Consider the following 13,328-nt stretch of genomic DNA (forward strand, 5'->3'; position numbering starts at 1 on the left):
GTCTTTCTCCAAAACCCATTACTTCAGTCTGAGAAAAACATCAGATAAATGTCAATTTAAGGACATTGTGGGGACAGAGTGCAGTTTCCAGGCTCTCGGCCTCACGTGGAAAGGTGCTCGCTCGGGTAGTAAATGGCCTCAACTGTGATTGGATGGCCATCAGCTGTGGCTAGTTGGCCATCGGCTGTAACCAGTGAGCCATTGGCCACTAATATAACTGCCGTGGCTACTAGCAGAAAATGGGAGCTAGCAAGAAGATGGTGGCTGAGCTAGGAAGAGTGGTTTGCAGTTAGCAAGCGAGACTGGTGCAGGAAGACTCCTTGCTGGGGCGCTGGCGGATGTTTGCTCCCTGTGTCTCCAACCCAGCCGCCAGCGAGACTATACTGGTATGACTCCCCTACCTATGGCTCCATTGGTGTTCCCCTTTGGCTTCACCATATCCTGCATTCCTATGTGGGGAGCGGGAGCTGAGATCCCGCATGACACCCTGCATGACACATGACACAGCGAGCAGGGTATGGTGCCGTCCAAAGCTCTCCGAAGGGCAGTGGAGCAGTTTGTGCGTACGAACACTCAGTCCCAGGAAGACCAAGAGGAGCAGCTGCTGGAGAGCTGGACCCCCGTGGAGGGGTGGGAAGACGTGGACAGTTCCCCAACCAGCAGAGGCCGGAGAAAGCGAAGGTCGTTGCGGTCCTGTGGGCTGGGAAGTGCTTGCTGAGGCAGCCCAGCTGCAGGACTTGTAGTCCCAGGAGGAAACATTTGCTGAGTCCTCCGTGGGAGCTGAGGGTGAGGTCAAGGTCGTCCCTCACCCCCAGGACAGCCCTGGCGAATGACTATGGACTATGGGGAATTGCCTTCCATCCCTAATTTAATGGATCGCTTGACTGTTTGCTTGGGAACATACCACCATGTCGTGGAACTGGCAGATGTTTGCTTTTGTGTCTCGACCGGCTGCCATGGAGAATATGTGAGAAAGACTGGCTGTGCCCAGAAAGACTGGTAGTACCCTGAGAACCATGGCTGAGTCCAGGAAGTCTGGCTGTGCCCAGAGAGAGTGGCAGTGCCCTGAGAGGCCCTGGCTGTATCCAGGAAGTCTGGCTGTGCCCAGAAGTACTGGTGGTGCCCTGAGAAACCCTGGCTGTGCCCAGAGAGCCTGGCTGGGTCCAGGATATTGCATTCACCTCCAGGCTCCTCGCACAGTGCCCCTCACGGAAGACGCTTGTCGTGTAGATTGTGAGGCAAAACCCTGTAGGGGTGGAGTGTGGGGGCAGAGCCCCAGAAAGTAGTTTCCAGGCTCTCGGCCTCACATAGACAGGTGCTGGCTCAGGTAGTAAATGGCCATCAACTGTGATTGGATGGCCATCAGCTGTGGCTAGGTGGCCGTCAGCTGTAACCAGTGAGCCATTGGCCAGTAATATAACTGCTTGTGGCTACGCTAGCAGCAAATGGGGGCTAGCAAGAAGATGGTGGCTGAGCTAGCAAGAGCGGATTGCAGAAAGGTGTGGAGTATAGTGGTATGACTCCCCTACCTATGGCTCCGTGGGTGTTCCTTTCTGGCCTCACCATGTCCTGCGTTCTTGTATGGGGAGCGGGAGCTGAGACCCCGCATGACACCCTACATGACACAGGGCAACTAAATGTAATGTGCTATCCTGGATGGGATTCTGAAACAGAATCTGAATAAAGGATGGACTTCAGTTAATAATCACATATCGATATTTGTTCATTAATCGTGACAAATGTATCTTGTTAATGTAAGATGAAAACAATAGACAATAGAGGAAACTGTGTGGGGTATGTGGGAACACTGTATTATCTTCACAACTTTTCTATAAATCTAAAGCTATTCTAAAATAAAAAGTTTATTAAAAAATTAATTAGGAAGATAAGCTTGCTGAATGAATAGGTATACATAAATAAACGTGTAAGTGATTTATAGACATACATGATTACGTTCGTGAGTATGTAAATGTATTTAACAATGCCCTCCCAAGTTAATTTCTTTTTATTATCTCTATATCCTTAGCCCATCTATTAACAATAATGGTTGAATGCTGACTCCTAGCTTTTTGCTTTCCATAATACACAGAGAGTTTTCTTTGAAAGGAAACTTGGCTGTTCTGTCAGTTCTGCTGCCAACCCAGGCTACGGCAGCCCAACTCAAAGACTGTGCATGAGGTGGGCCCATCTGCCCCTTTCCAAGAGCTACTAGAAGTTCCTGGTACCTGGCCAATTCGTCATCGACCACAGAGCCCCAGGGCTGGCAAGTCTCCCAGCTGCTTCCTCTCCCAGCTCCACTCCACACTGCCCGGCGCCTCCCAGTTCTCTCTCCAAAGTGCTCATCTGATTATGCCACTGCCCGAAAGAACTTCTCCACCAACTCAGCAGCCCACCCAGAAGAAGTGGAGCTTGTGAGTGAGCTGGCAGAGCGCTGGGGGAAGAGGGTCCACTTCCCTCCAACTCCCCACCTCCCACCATCACGTCCAGCCAAACCCAGCCCTTCTCTATAACCAAGCTCTCTCCTTGTCCACACACACACTGCAAGTATCACGAATCCCCATTTATCTTTTAGTACTTTGCTCAAATATCACTTTCCTTGAAAAGATCTCCCTGACACCCCATCCCTTGCTTCTCGACCTCCAGAAAAGTTGGTATTAGGTTGGTGCAAAAGTAATTGCGGTTTTTGCAATTATTTTTAACCTTTTCAACTGCAATTACTTTTGCGCCAACCCAATAGCTCCTTCCTCCCTACCCTCTTTGATGCTTTGGACGTACCTCTGCTAGTCCTCTTCCCTGCTCATAATGACTTTTCTACATACCCACTTATCTCCCATTTAGGGACAATCCGAAGCCCTACATGGAAGGCCTGTATGTGTAGCTGATCCAAGGCTGATGTGGGGGAGGAGGGGTTAACTCCGGTGCAATTAACTACACTCGACCCACCCCACCCCAAATAAATAACCTGCCAGGTGAAAACTCTGCATTTATTATGCTAATACTACAGCATCCAGACATGCCACCTAGCCCATCCCTTTGCAAATGGGTTGCCACTCCCTCAGCTCATTTATCTAGAAATCCCAGAGCTGCCACTGCTGATCCATAAAAGGCATTCAATCCCGCTTCAGGACATGAATGAGTGAGCCAATTAATGAACAAATGGAGAGTGAATCTTTAGCCAGACCACAAGTAGATCCCAAACAGAATGCGCCTTCCTTTATAATTTTGATTGGATTGGGACATAATGTTATACTCATGTATCCAGTCTGACAAATACAACAAATATTTATTGAGGGCCAACTATAATTTAACAGTGATTTTCCAGGAATTGTAAATACAATGGTGACTAACACAGACAAGGTCCAAATCATACCACTTACTTTCTAATGGCTGATATTTAAGACTTGGTCATGTCAAATAAAAACAGCTGCCACAGATACAGCAACATTCAGTTCTATTTCTCTGAGTCTGAAATTTTTCCATAATAAAAAGTCAAAGAAATAATCCTGGAAACTGCAGTGCTATTTATAGGCACTCCTGTTCTAATAACCAGAAAAGCAACGATAATAACTACGAACGTTAATCAAGTGACTATTATATGTGAGGCACCTTTCTACCCATTTTTCATGTTACTTAATCCTCATAACAACCATATAGAGCAGGTATTCTTGGTATTCTAATTGTACAGATGAGGAATCTAAAGTCTAAGTGCTTAAATAATTTGTCCCAGGAAGAGTCAGAGTTGGGATTTGAACCCAGTCTGGCCTGCATGCTTAATAACCATTATACTCCTAAAAATAAACATTGAAGGCCTTCTGAGAATACAATTCTTGGTGGTGATCTGGCTACAACTGAACATTTCTTAGAAAATACAGTATACTGAGTGTTTTAGAAAGTATATGTCTGCATATACAAAACAGCAAACAGCACCTAAGAAGTCAAAGAGTAACCCTGCAATACTGTTTCTCGTTCCCTTTCCCCACCAACGCCCCTTTCCTTACTTTTGCTAGATAAGGAAACTTAACAGAGACATTCTGGGGAAAGATAACACATATATCGAAGTCTGAAAATCCCACACAGTTCATTCAGCCCAGGCAACCAGTGGGCATCTTAATACCATGTGCTCATTTAAAACCATGAATTTTTCAACTGCTCATGAGATGTCACATAATCTTATCTTTCAACCAAAATGAGGGACATCCAATACTCTATGTCTCAGATAATCATAACAAGGTTTTGACCCCATTGTGCTTCATTAGTCAAAGAATATACCATTAGCTCCTGGAGATCCCCAGAACTTATCTCTAGCTTTCAAAGGATTAGAGACATAAATCTCTCATTTTTAAGGAATGAGATCATCACTTTAGATGTTTACATGTTTTAATTTTACTTAATTACACAGCTTGATGAATTTTTACTAGAATAGATAAAAAGACTGCCTGAGATATATATTAAAATATCAAAATTTCTGTTACTGTAATTTGGCTGATTAAAAAATTGATTAGTAGTTGGGGCCGGCCCGGTGGCTCAGGCGGTTAGAGCTCCATGCTCCTAACTCCAAAGGCTGCCGGTTCGATTCCCACATGGGCCAGTGGGCTCTCAACCACAAGGTTGCCAGTTCAATTCCTCGACTCCCGCAAGGGATGGATGGTGGGCTCCGCCCCCTGCAACTAAGATTGAACATGGCACCTTGAGCTGAGCTGCTGCTGAGCTCCTGGATGGCTCAGTTGGTTGGAGCGCATCCTCTCAACCACAAGGTTGCTGGTTCGACTCCCGCAAGGGATGGTGGGTTGTGCCCCCTGCAACTAGAAAACGGCAACTGGACCTGGAACTGAGCTGCGCCCTCCACAACTAAGACTGAAAGGACAACAACTTGAAGTTGAATGGCACCCTCCACAACTAAGATTGAAAGGACAACAACTTGACTTGGAAAAAAGGCCTGGAAGTACACACTGTTCCCCAATAAAGTCCTGTTCCCCTTCCCCAATAAAAATAAATACATAAATAAATAAAAGAGGAAAAGATCACGCATAAAAATCACTCTAAAAAAAGACAATTCTTTGGGTAAAGAAAAATCTTTTTAAAAAATTGATTAGTAGTTCATTTATATACAATTTTAATTCTAATTCTCTATTACAATTAAAAGCTACAATGTTGATTTTATAAAGGCATTAATGTGGGTGACTGTGATTCTATAAATGAGATTTAAGATGATTAGAGTTGAAAAAGAGATTGTCGCAAACACAATGTCTAGTCGTATAATAGAAAATACAGAAAGAAAACAGAATCATTTCAAGAGAAAGATATCAGAAGTCACTGATGGAAATCAGCTAAGACAGGAAGACCATGAGAAAAGAGATTCTCAAAGGATCTCTTCTTAGGGAATCCAGTAGAGTAAACAATCAACTCGGGAAAATATCTTTTCCACTCTGGCTGTTTGAAGAGCCTGGACCAAAAAGACTATTTTTCCCAGTAATTAAGGGGGCCAGAACTAGTTGTGCCTAGAGAGCCTGGGTATAGAATGAGCTGGTACCAAAAAGCCAAGATTATTCTATAAAAAACATGTCAGGTTAGGTCCTGGGAGTTACTCACCCATGTGTAATACCTGACACTTTCCCCCTAAGTGGTTGGCCAGGAGTGATCATCTGAGTTGTTCACGAAAAGGCAAGGAGTTTAGAAAGAGAGTGGGGCCAGGCTGGGATTACAGGGAGGCAGCCTGATGAGAAAACGCCCTTTCAGGTCCACAGGTGGGAGACAGAAGGAACCAGCCGTATTCATGAGAATAAGGTCCTGTCTGGGTTGCCTTCTTGCTTGTAGTCTTCCAACCCTATCTCTAAGCTGGTGATTCCCAAACCTACATTTACAATTCCCTCCTGATCACCAGACATATTTATTCAACTGCCTACTAGATGCCTCTAGTTAATGGTCCCACAAGTACTTCAAAATCCAACTAGTCTAAGAATGAACCTATGATCTTCCTCCTAAAATATCTTTTCTCCTTTAGCATTCCATGATCAGGGAAGGATACTGCCATCCACCCAGCTGCTTAAGCAGTTGCCACGGCATCATCTTCAAGTCCGTCCTCTCCATTACCCCCCACATACTGTCAAATATGTGGGGGATAATATGTCAAATATGTGGGGGATAACCTTCAAAATATTTCCCCAAACCACCCATGCCAATTGTTCAAAGCTCTCAGAGAGGAAAAAGTACTTCTCTTGTCTTGTTGTTTCCTGCCATGTAAAAGGGAATCCAAACAGACATTCTTGGCCTTTGGACACAATTGGACACTCCTGGAACTCTCTGCCCCCTTATTTACTCTCTCGGGGGGGAGTGAAATGACTTCTCTAATAGGTGAATTTATGAAAAATAAACTGGGTGAGCTCAGCTCAGCTCAGCTCTTCTCTTTTCTCCTCTTGGAAGTTGGCCTTCTCTGTTATTCCCCAAGGGGCAGGCCTTCTACCTCACATGGGTCTGCCCTACTCCAGTGTTGCTGAGATTGGGTGGGCAAATCTGTCTATTTCTGGAGATCAGCAGGCAGACCCACTTGGCTCTCACACTCACCTATATCCTCCCACTTTGCCTTCAGCAATTACATGACAATTACAATATAACATAGGTAGAGAAATACGCACAGATCATAAGTGTACAGCTTGAGAAATTTTTGCAAAGTGAAATAAGACCTACATAAATAAATATACCACTTTCACGGATTGGAAAGGAGTCGAGTCTCCCCAAAAGTATCTACGAAAGCAACACAACCCCCCTTAAATCAAAATCCCAGGGTTGTTTTGGGAGGTGGGCTGACAAGCTGATTATAAAATTTATATGGAAATACAAGGGGCCAACAATAGTCAGGGAAATCTTGAAGAGGAACAACAGCTGAGGACTTACACTGTCAGATATCAAGGCTTACTATAAAGCTACAGTAATTAAGGTAATACAGAATGGGTGCAAGGACAAACAGACCAACAGAACAGAAAATCCAGAAACAGACACAAACTTAAATTATCACGAAGGGACACTACAGAAAGGATGATCTTTTTAAGAAACAGTGCTGAGTCAACTGGGTATCCATACTGAAAAAATGAGCACAAATAGTATTTTGATTCTCTATCCACTGACTCATTATATTCATTAACTGGTTTAGAACCTAAATTGAGGTGGGGGTGAGAGGCGTATCTGGAGAGCCACTGTAAGTTTCTGTTAATCTCTCTCCTGAATTTTAGCTACCAGGACTTCTGTAATCCACTCCTCCCATTGTAACTTGGGATACTTTCTCTACACCACCAATCTGATCATGTCACTCTCATGCTGAAAATAGCTCCCCATTAATAGCTCCCTGTCGTCCTCAAGATCAAGACCAAACTCCTTCACAGGACTCACCAGGCCATTCCTGACCTGGGCCCTACTTCTTTCTCCATTCTCACCTTTACCCACTTCCTGTTAGAGCTTTAACACATGCTCTGTGTCATTTCTTTCTTTCTTTGAGGCATTCATACATGTTGCTCTTCCCACCTTGATAACTCTTAGAGAGGAAAAAGTACTTACTTTGCTTGTTGAATATCTACTGGACCCATGGTTCTCAATCTAAATGTCACTTCCTGTAGGCCTAAAAACATCACTTCCTATAACTCTAAATATCACTTCCTGTAGGAAGTGGGCACACATACATGAACACACACTCTCCATTCTCCCTAAATAGTCACCACTTCCTGCCGTGCCCCAGGGCTCCTACGGCACAGCACTGTGTTTTCACCCTGGTCACAGGATTCCCCACACTGTATTATTATTTCTTGTTTACTTTTCTGCTGCTCCCTGAGGGGTAGCAACAGTTTTGTTCACCACTGTATACCCAGTGCCAGACATATGAGTACTCAATAAATACTAGTTGAAATGAGTTACATTTACAATTTCAAAGTATTTTCAGCTGTATAACTTCTTTTTTATGTCCTATGGGGTAGGATAAGTGTAAAGAGTATTCCCATTTTACAGATAGCCCAGATGAGACCAAGTGACTGTCAAGGTCGATCAGCTAGGAAAATGGTACCTACCATGCCCTTCTAATTTTATGATACGTAACTCAGTTCATCTTTAGCCACACTGTATTTTCTTTCCATTATTTATTATATTTATCTCTGGGCTTAGTTTAAATGGTACATCATTTCCAAGATTTTTTTCTTTTTCTTTAACCTTTTATGAAGCAAAATTTCCAACATATACAAAAATATAGTGTACTAAATCCCCATGTATACCCTATCTACAGTTTCAACAATTATCAACTCATGACCAATCTTATTTACTCTGTGCCCCACCCACTCTTCCATCTTCCAAATTACTGAAAGCAAAATCCCAGACATTAAATCATTTCGTGTGTAAATATTTCAGCTAAATGGTGCATTAAACAAATCACTCACATGTGTTATCCCATTGGTAGTATTAAAAAAGACTCATAAATGGGGTTCTTCCTTATAGCTCAATAAGCAAAGCAAGAATACTCGTTTCCTTATTGCTGGGGTGAGGGTGTTATGCAGTATCTCTCCCCACGTGGAATCATCAGCATTCAACCACTATGGGTAGGGTGATGTGGATTAAAGCATAAGTGAAATAAGCACAAAACTAACTCAGAAAAGCGGGTCTCAAAACTTCACAAACTAGCATGGAAAGTATATGATGCTTGCAGCTGTAAGTAATTATCAGATTCCTTCTCTTCTTCATCCAAGTTATCAAACCAGCCATGTCAGAAGGCCAACTGCCCCAGCCTGAGTGGAAGACCTGCTTGGGCCTCAATGAACAAATGCACATGAGATCCAATTTGGGCCTCTAAAAATCAAAACGGCAAGCTCAATTCTCAAAGGCAACTTCCTTCCTAAAACAGAAATCTGGAACACAAATCCATCTCAAAAGTGATAAGAACCAGGTTGTGCACTAGTAAAACATGATCACACTCATCAACCCTCACGCCAGGTTGTGCAATAACATAATGGGTCCATAAATCTATGCAACTATCCATGGCGCCAATGATGGGGGAGTCAGGGGGACATAGTTCGCAATCCTCTTAGATGCTGTAAGAATTGTCCACAGCCAGTAAAGCAAGCTGGCAAGTTTACGTTTTCCCCAGAGGCTTCACAATGAGAAGTGGGGTGAGGTTGCTGCCAGCACATGGTTTCATTCTGCAAACAAATCATGAATCAAGGTACACACACGTGCGCATGTACACACACACACACACACACACACACACACACTACTCTGATAAAGTTAACATTTCATGTCACCAAGAGCAAAGCAACACATCTCTGTTCCACAAAGATGCAGTGAATCATACAATCACTATATTTTCAACTATATAACTATTGTATTATCCCACCCAGTCCCCTCATTTTATAGATGTCTATAATCTCTAAAGTGTTATGTTAATACAGTTTTAATATTATTTATTCAATTAATACTTACTGAGCATCTACTATGTGCCACACATTGTTCTGAGCGCATAGCATACATCAGTGAACAAAACAAATAGTAAAAAAGAAATATTATGTTAGGAGGGAGTACATGCTATGGAAAACAAAAAAAATGCAGTGCAAGTAAGCAGGATGGGCCCAGGGGGCAGATTTCAGAATGGGTGGACCAGGCCAGGCCTCATTGAAAAGGTGAGGCCTGAGCCAAGCCTGGAGAAAGGCAGGAAGCTGGGCAGGCAGGCAGAAGCAGAGTGTCCAGGGAGACCCTCTACGGCAAAGGTCCCCAAGTGGGAGTGGGAGTGGCATGTTTAAGGAAGAGCAACAGGACAGGGACGGACTAAGCAAGGAGAGAGCAGTGAGGGAGGAAGTTCGAGTGGTCGGTGGGATTCAGGGCACCTCAGCTCCTGGGCCCTGGGGACAACTTTCACATTGGTTCTCAGGTATGGCTTTGCAGGGGAGTGAGCAGAGACGTGGCATGATCTGACTTAGGGTTTCAAAGGCTCACCCTGGTTTCACTGTTGAGACTGGATTGTAGGAGGAAGGGGAGAAGCAGAAAGCCCTTCTATAAGGCCACAGCAGTGATGGCGAGAGAGCAGGGGAGCAGTGGTGGTGACGAGCCGTGGTGGGTGCTAGACCTACTTAGGAGGCAGAGCTGACGGGGTTTGCTGAGGGACTAGACACGCGATCTGAGGAAAAGGAGAAGTCAGGGACAACGCAGGGCTTTTCTCCTGAGCAATGGGAGGAGTGGCCCTGGCTTCAACTGAGATGGGGAAGGCTATGGCAGAGTGGTTTGAAGGGGATGATTACAAGTTCCCCTTTGGACAATCCGATAAGAATTTAAGATCTTCAAATGGAGGTGTTCAAGGCGGCAGTTGGACATGTGACTCTGGGTTTCAGAGGAGAAATGTGCTCAGGTACAAACTTGGCACTATTATGTTTGAGGCTAATATTGCTCATATTAATAACTGCAATTTATTATTAGCAGTTAAAACAAATAATAATAGCAATAATAAAAGTCACATACACTATCCTTCTACACAGAGAAGAATAAGACCAAGAATCATAAAACGAACAAGAAAAATGAACTGTTTCCTGATTGAGTCAATGGTCATGTTCAAGTCAACTACCAGAATAAAATGAAGAAAAACTACATACATCATTCCTTCCAAGATGGCGACTTGCTCTTTTGTAAATATTTACAGGAATCTGAAAGTGACCGTGTGAAACATCATATACTGATTATTGAAATAAACAATGCTGACTCAGAGAAGCTTCAGGAAACGAAGAGTTTAAATGAAACAGTCTTAATTTGTAAATATCTGCCCTTTCCACCTTCTCCGTCTCTAAGGGTATTAAGTGTTCAAAAGTTTCCTTTTCAGATTCTGTTTCTCAGGCATGATGACACTGGGCAAGGGTGCTGAGCCATAGTGGGGAGGGGGATCGATAGAAGTTCTACCGCTGCCAAAAATGATGCAACTTCTCAAAATTCATCTCACTGAAAATGAGAAACATTTACAAGCTGCCGATAAACCTGCATTAACGATCTTGCCAATGACCCATCCCCCAAGTCTGCTGGCACAAACGTCAAAGCAAAACTTTCAACACTAAAGGGAATTAACCAACATTCCCTAAGCACAGCACAAGTGTAGCTTATTACAATCTGGAAAATTCCATGGTGTTTATCAAATCCTAAGCAAGGCTATGATGCTTAGAAGTGTACCACAGCAGACGTCACTGACAGCCACAAGCATGATGGCTCTGTGTGTGTTGCTGTGGCAACCGTGTACTCAGCAGCAACATGCTGTCTGCTTCTCCCGCCAGCCCAGAACCAGAGGCAGAAAAAAACAGCCAGCTTCCTGATGGCAACAACCCAGGGAGTCACAGTGTGGGCCATGTCCATCACTCACACACACGGGAGACTTCCTTTCGGCAGTCGGAAATCATTCCCATCTAACTCCCAAAGAACAAAATGCACAACCCCTTTCCTCTAATGCAGAACTGGGCGATACACCTAAGCACAAAGCACCACAAAAGTGTACAAGGAGAGGAGCGAGATTGGGGGGGTGCTTGGAAAGTGTCAATATCACGTGTTTAGCTGGATCCAGGCATGAGGGCATTTTCTGGGGAGGAAACGGAGAAGTGCTGGTGCAGTTAAAAAGTCATCCTGTGAAACATTCCTGAGAGAGAAGATCAGTAAGAAAAGCAGCAGCAAACTAGAGCATGAGCCTTTCGAGGAAAGTTATTCCCACACAGAAGGGCTGTGTGCAACGGGGAGCGGGCCAACAGCTAGCATGTGAGAACACCGAAATTCCAAAGGAAGCATAGGAAGTCTGAGAAGTCAAAACCTACAATGTAGTTTTGGATACTCTACGTTATGTTAAAATGAAAGAAACTGTTGAACATACCTTTTCCACCGGTAGAAAGTCATTTTCTACTTCAATCGACCTTGGTCTTAGTTTTATTGGCTTGTCTTTGAAAATATCTCCAAAGCCCACTCCCTTAACTTTCTTCGGCTGGATTGCTGCAGTTGCAACTGTCCCATTGGCACCTTCCGATTTGGTACTGCTCGAGTCACCCCCATCACTCTCAGAGCCCGTGGTTTCCCTTAAACCTGTGAAAAGGGGGTATGGGGAGAGAAAGAGCTCAGAAATCAGCCACAGCCATGAAGCACCTCACAGCCAACCAGGAACCACCTCTAAGAGTTTTACTGGAAACTAATATAAAATAATATTTAATGTCAACTGTAACTGAAAATAAAATAAATATATAATTTTTTAAAATAATTAAAATAAATGAATACATTTAGCTTTTTCCAAAAAAAAAAAATTTTAAAAATAAAAATGTTACTGGGTATTAGGATAACTTGCCCTGAGGCTTTTCAGGGCATAGTCAGTGTGTTGAATATGTCGTGTTTGGGTAGCTCTGAGTTTTGTTTGATCTCCCCACCCCCAGCCTTTAATTTTAAGAAGTAAATCAAAACTTTGCAGAAAATCTCACTTCAAAGCAGATCTCTTTGTAAATGTGACATTTCACCTCTCCTCCGCCAGAACCTGGTTCTGATTCAAATTTGTTTTGCCTCCGTCAGTGTGTGCAATAACAATCTTTCTCACCCCCTCCTCACCTCCCTGCCCAGTCACTACCACATACTGTACCGCCAATCTCTATGACTCATGTCAATTAGCAATTAGCAATGAAAGCAACATTTCCTAAAGGGAAACTGTAAAGCTAGAAGCCATTTAAACAAATTAGCAATTAAAGCAACCACACAAAATTGTGACTGCCAAAGAATTAAATCTCTTTGGATGGCTTCACAAGGAATAAATGAACACAGACATGTTTCTCTAGGAAAGCATTAAACCAGGCTTCACATTCAACCTGGCAAGATGATTGTGTTTGTTAAAGAGAGAACGGAAGCTGCCCTCCCGGAGGCCAGAATCTCCCAAGCTCTTCTTCTTTCCTTTAACACCATCATTTCCCCAAAGCTGAATTCCTTTCTAAAGAAGAACACTGGGGACATGACACCCTTCCTTTGACCTCTTGTGGCATGTGTTGGAAGTCACAAAATAGTTACCAGCAAGACAACATGGACACTTACCTCCCCAAATTCGTTTTTCCCCAGGCTCTGCCCACAATCATGTTCCTAAAAGGAAGAGCCTATTTGTTTCTAGTTAATTTCTGGGTGTACATGCTGACTTTGATGGTTAGTACATCAGTCATGCCATCAAAGGGCAGGATTCAAAGGATAGTTTATGGAATACTAAAATCTGCCATTAAACCTGTCTCTAAAATCCTCTAGATGCGAAGGGTAGCTCCTGAGCATTTACTATATATCTTCTGATGGCAACCATGCCCTTGGGGTGAAAGTACACC

The 13,328-nt window shown here is 43.6% G+C and overlaps 1 protein-coding gene across 7 annotated transcripts in view; it reads right to left on the reverse strand.

The window, feature by feature from the left end:
- SH3KBP1 (SH3 domain containing kinase binding protein 1) overlaps positions 1 to 13,328 on the reverse strand; it is a 321,649-nt gene that overhangs the window by 131,285 nt on the left and 177,036 nt on the right. For all 7 annotated transcript variants that reach the window (XM_019755429.3, XM_074323349.2, XM_019755427.3 and 4 more), the window contains one exon: positions 11,864 to 12,069. In XM_019755429.3, coding sequence (XP_019610988.3) covers positions 11,864 to 12,069 — 206 coding nt within the window. The remainder of the gene's footprint in view (positions 1 to 11,863; positions 12,070 to 13,328) is intronic.

This window comes from Rhinolophus sinicus, chromosome 18 (assembly GCF_057876585.1).
Source record: "Rhinolophus sinicus isolate RSI-liver-muscle chromosome 18, RSI-T2T, whole genome shotgun sequence".
Lineage (NCBI taxonomy): Eukaryota > Metazoa > Chordata > Mammalia > Chiroptera > Rhinolophidae > Rhinolophus > Rhinolophus sinicus.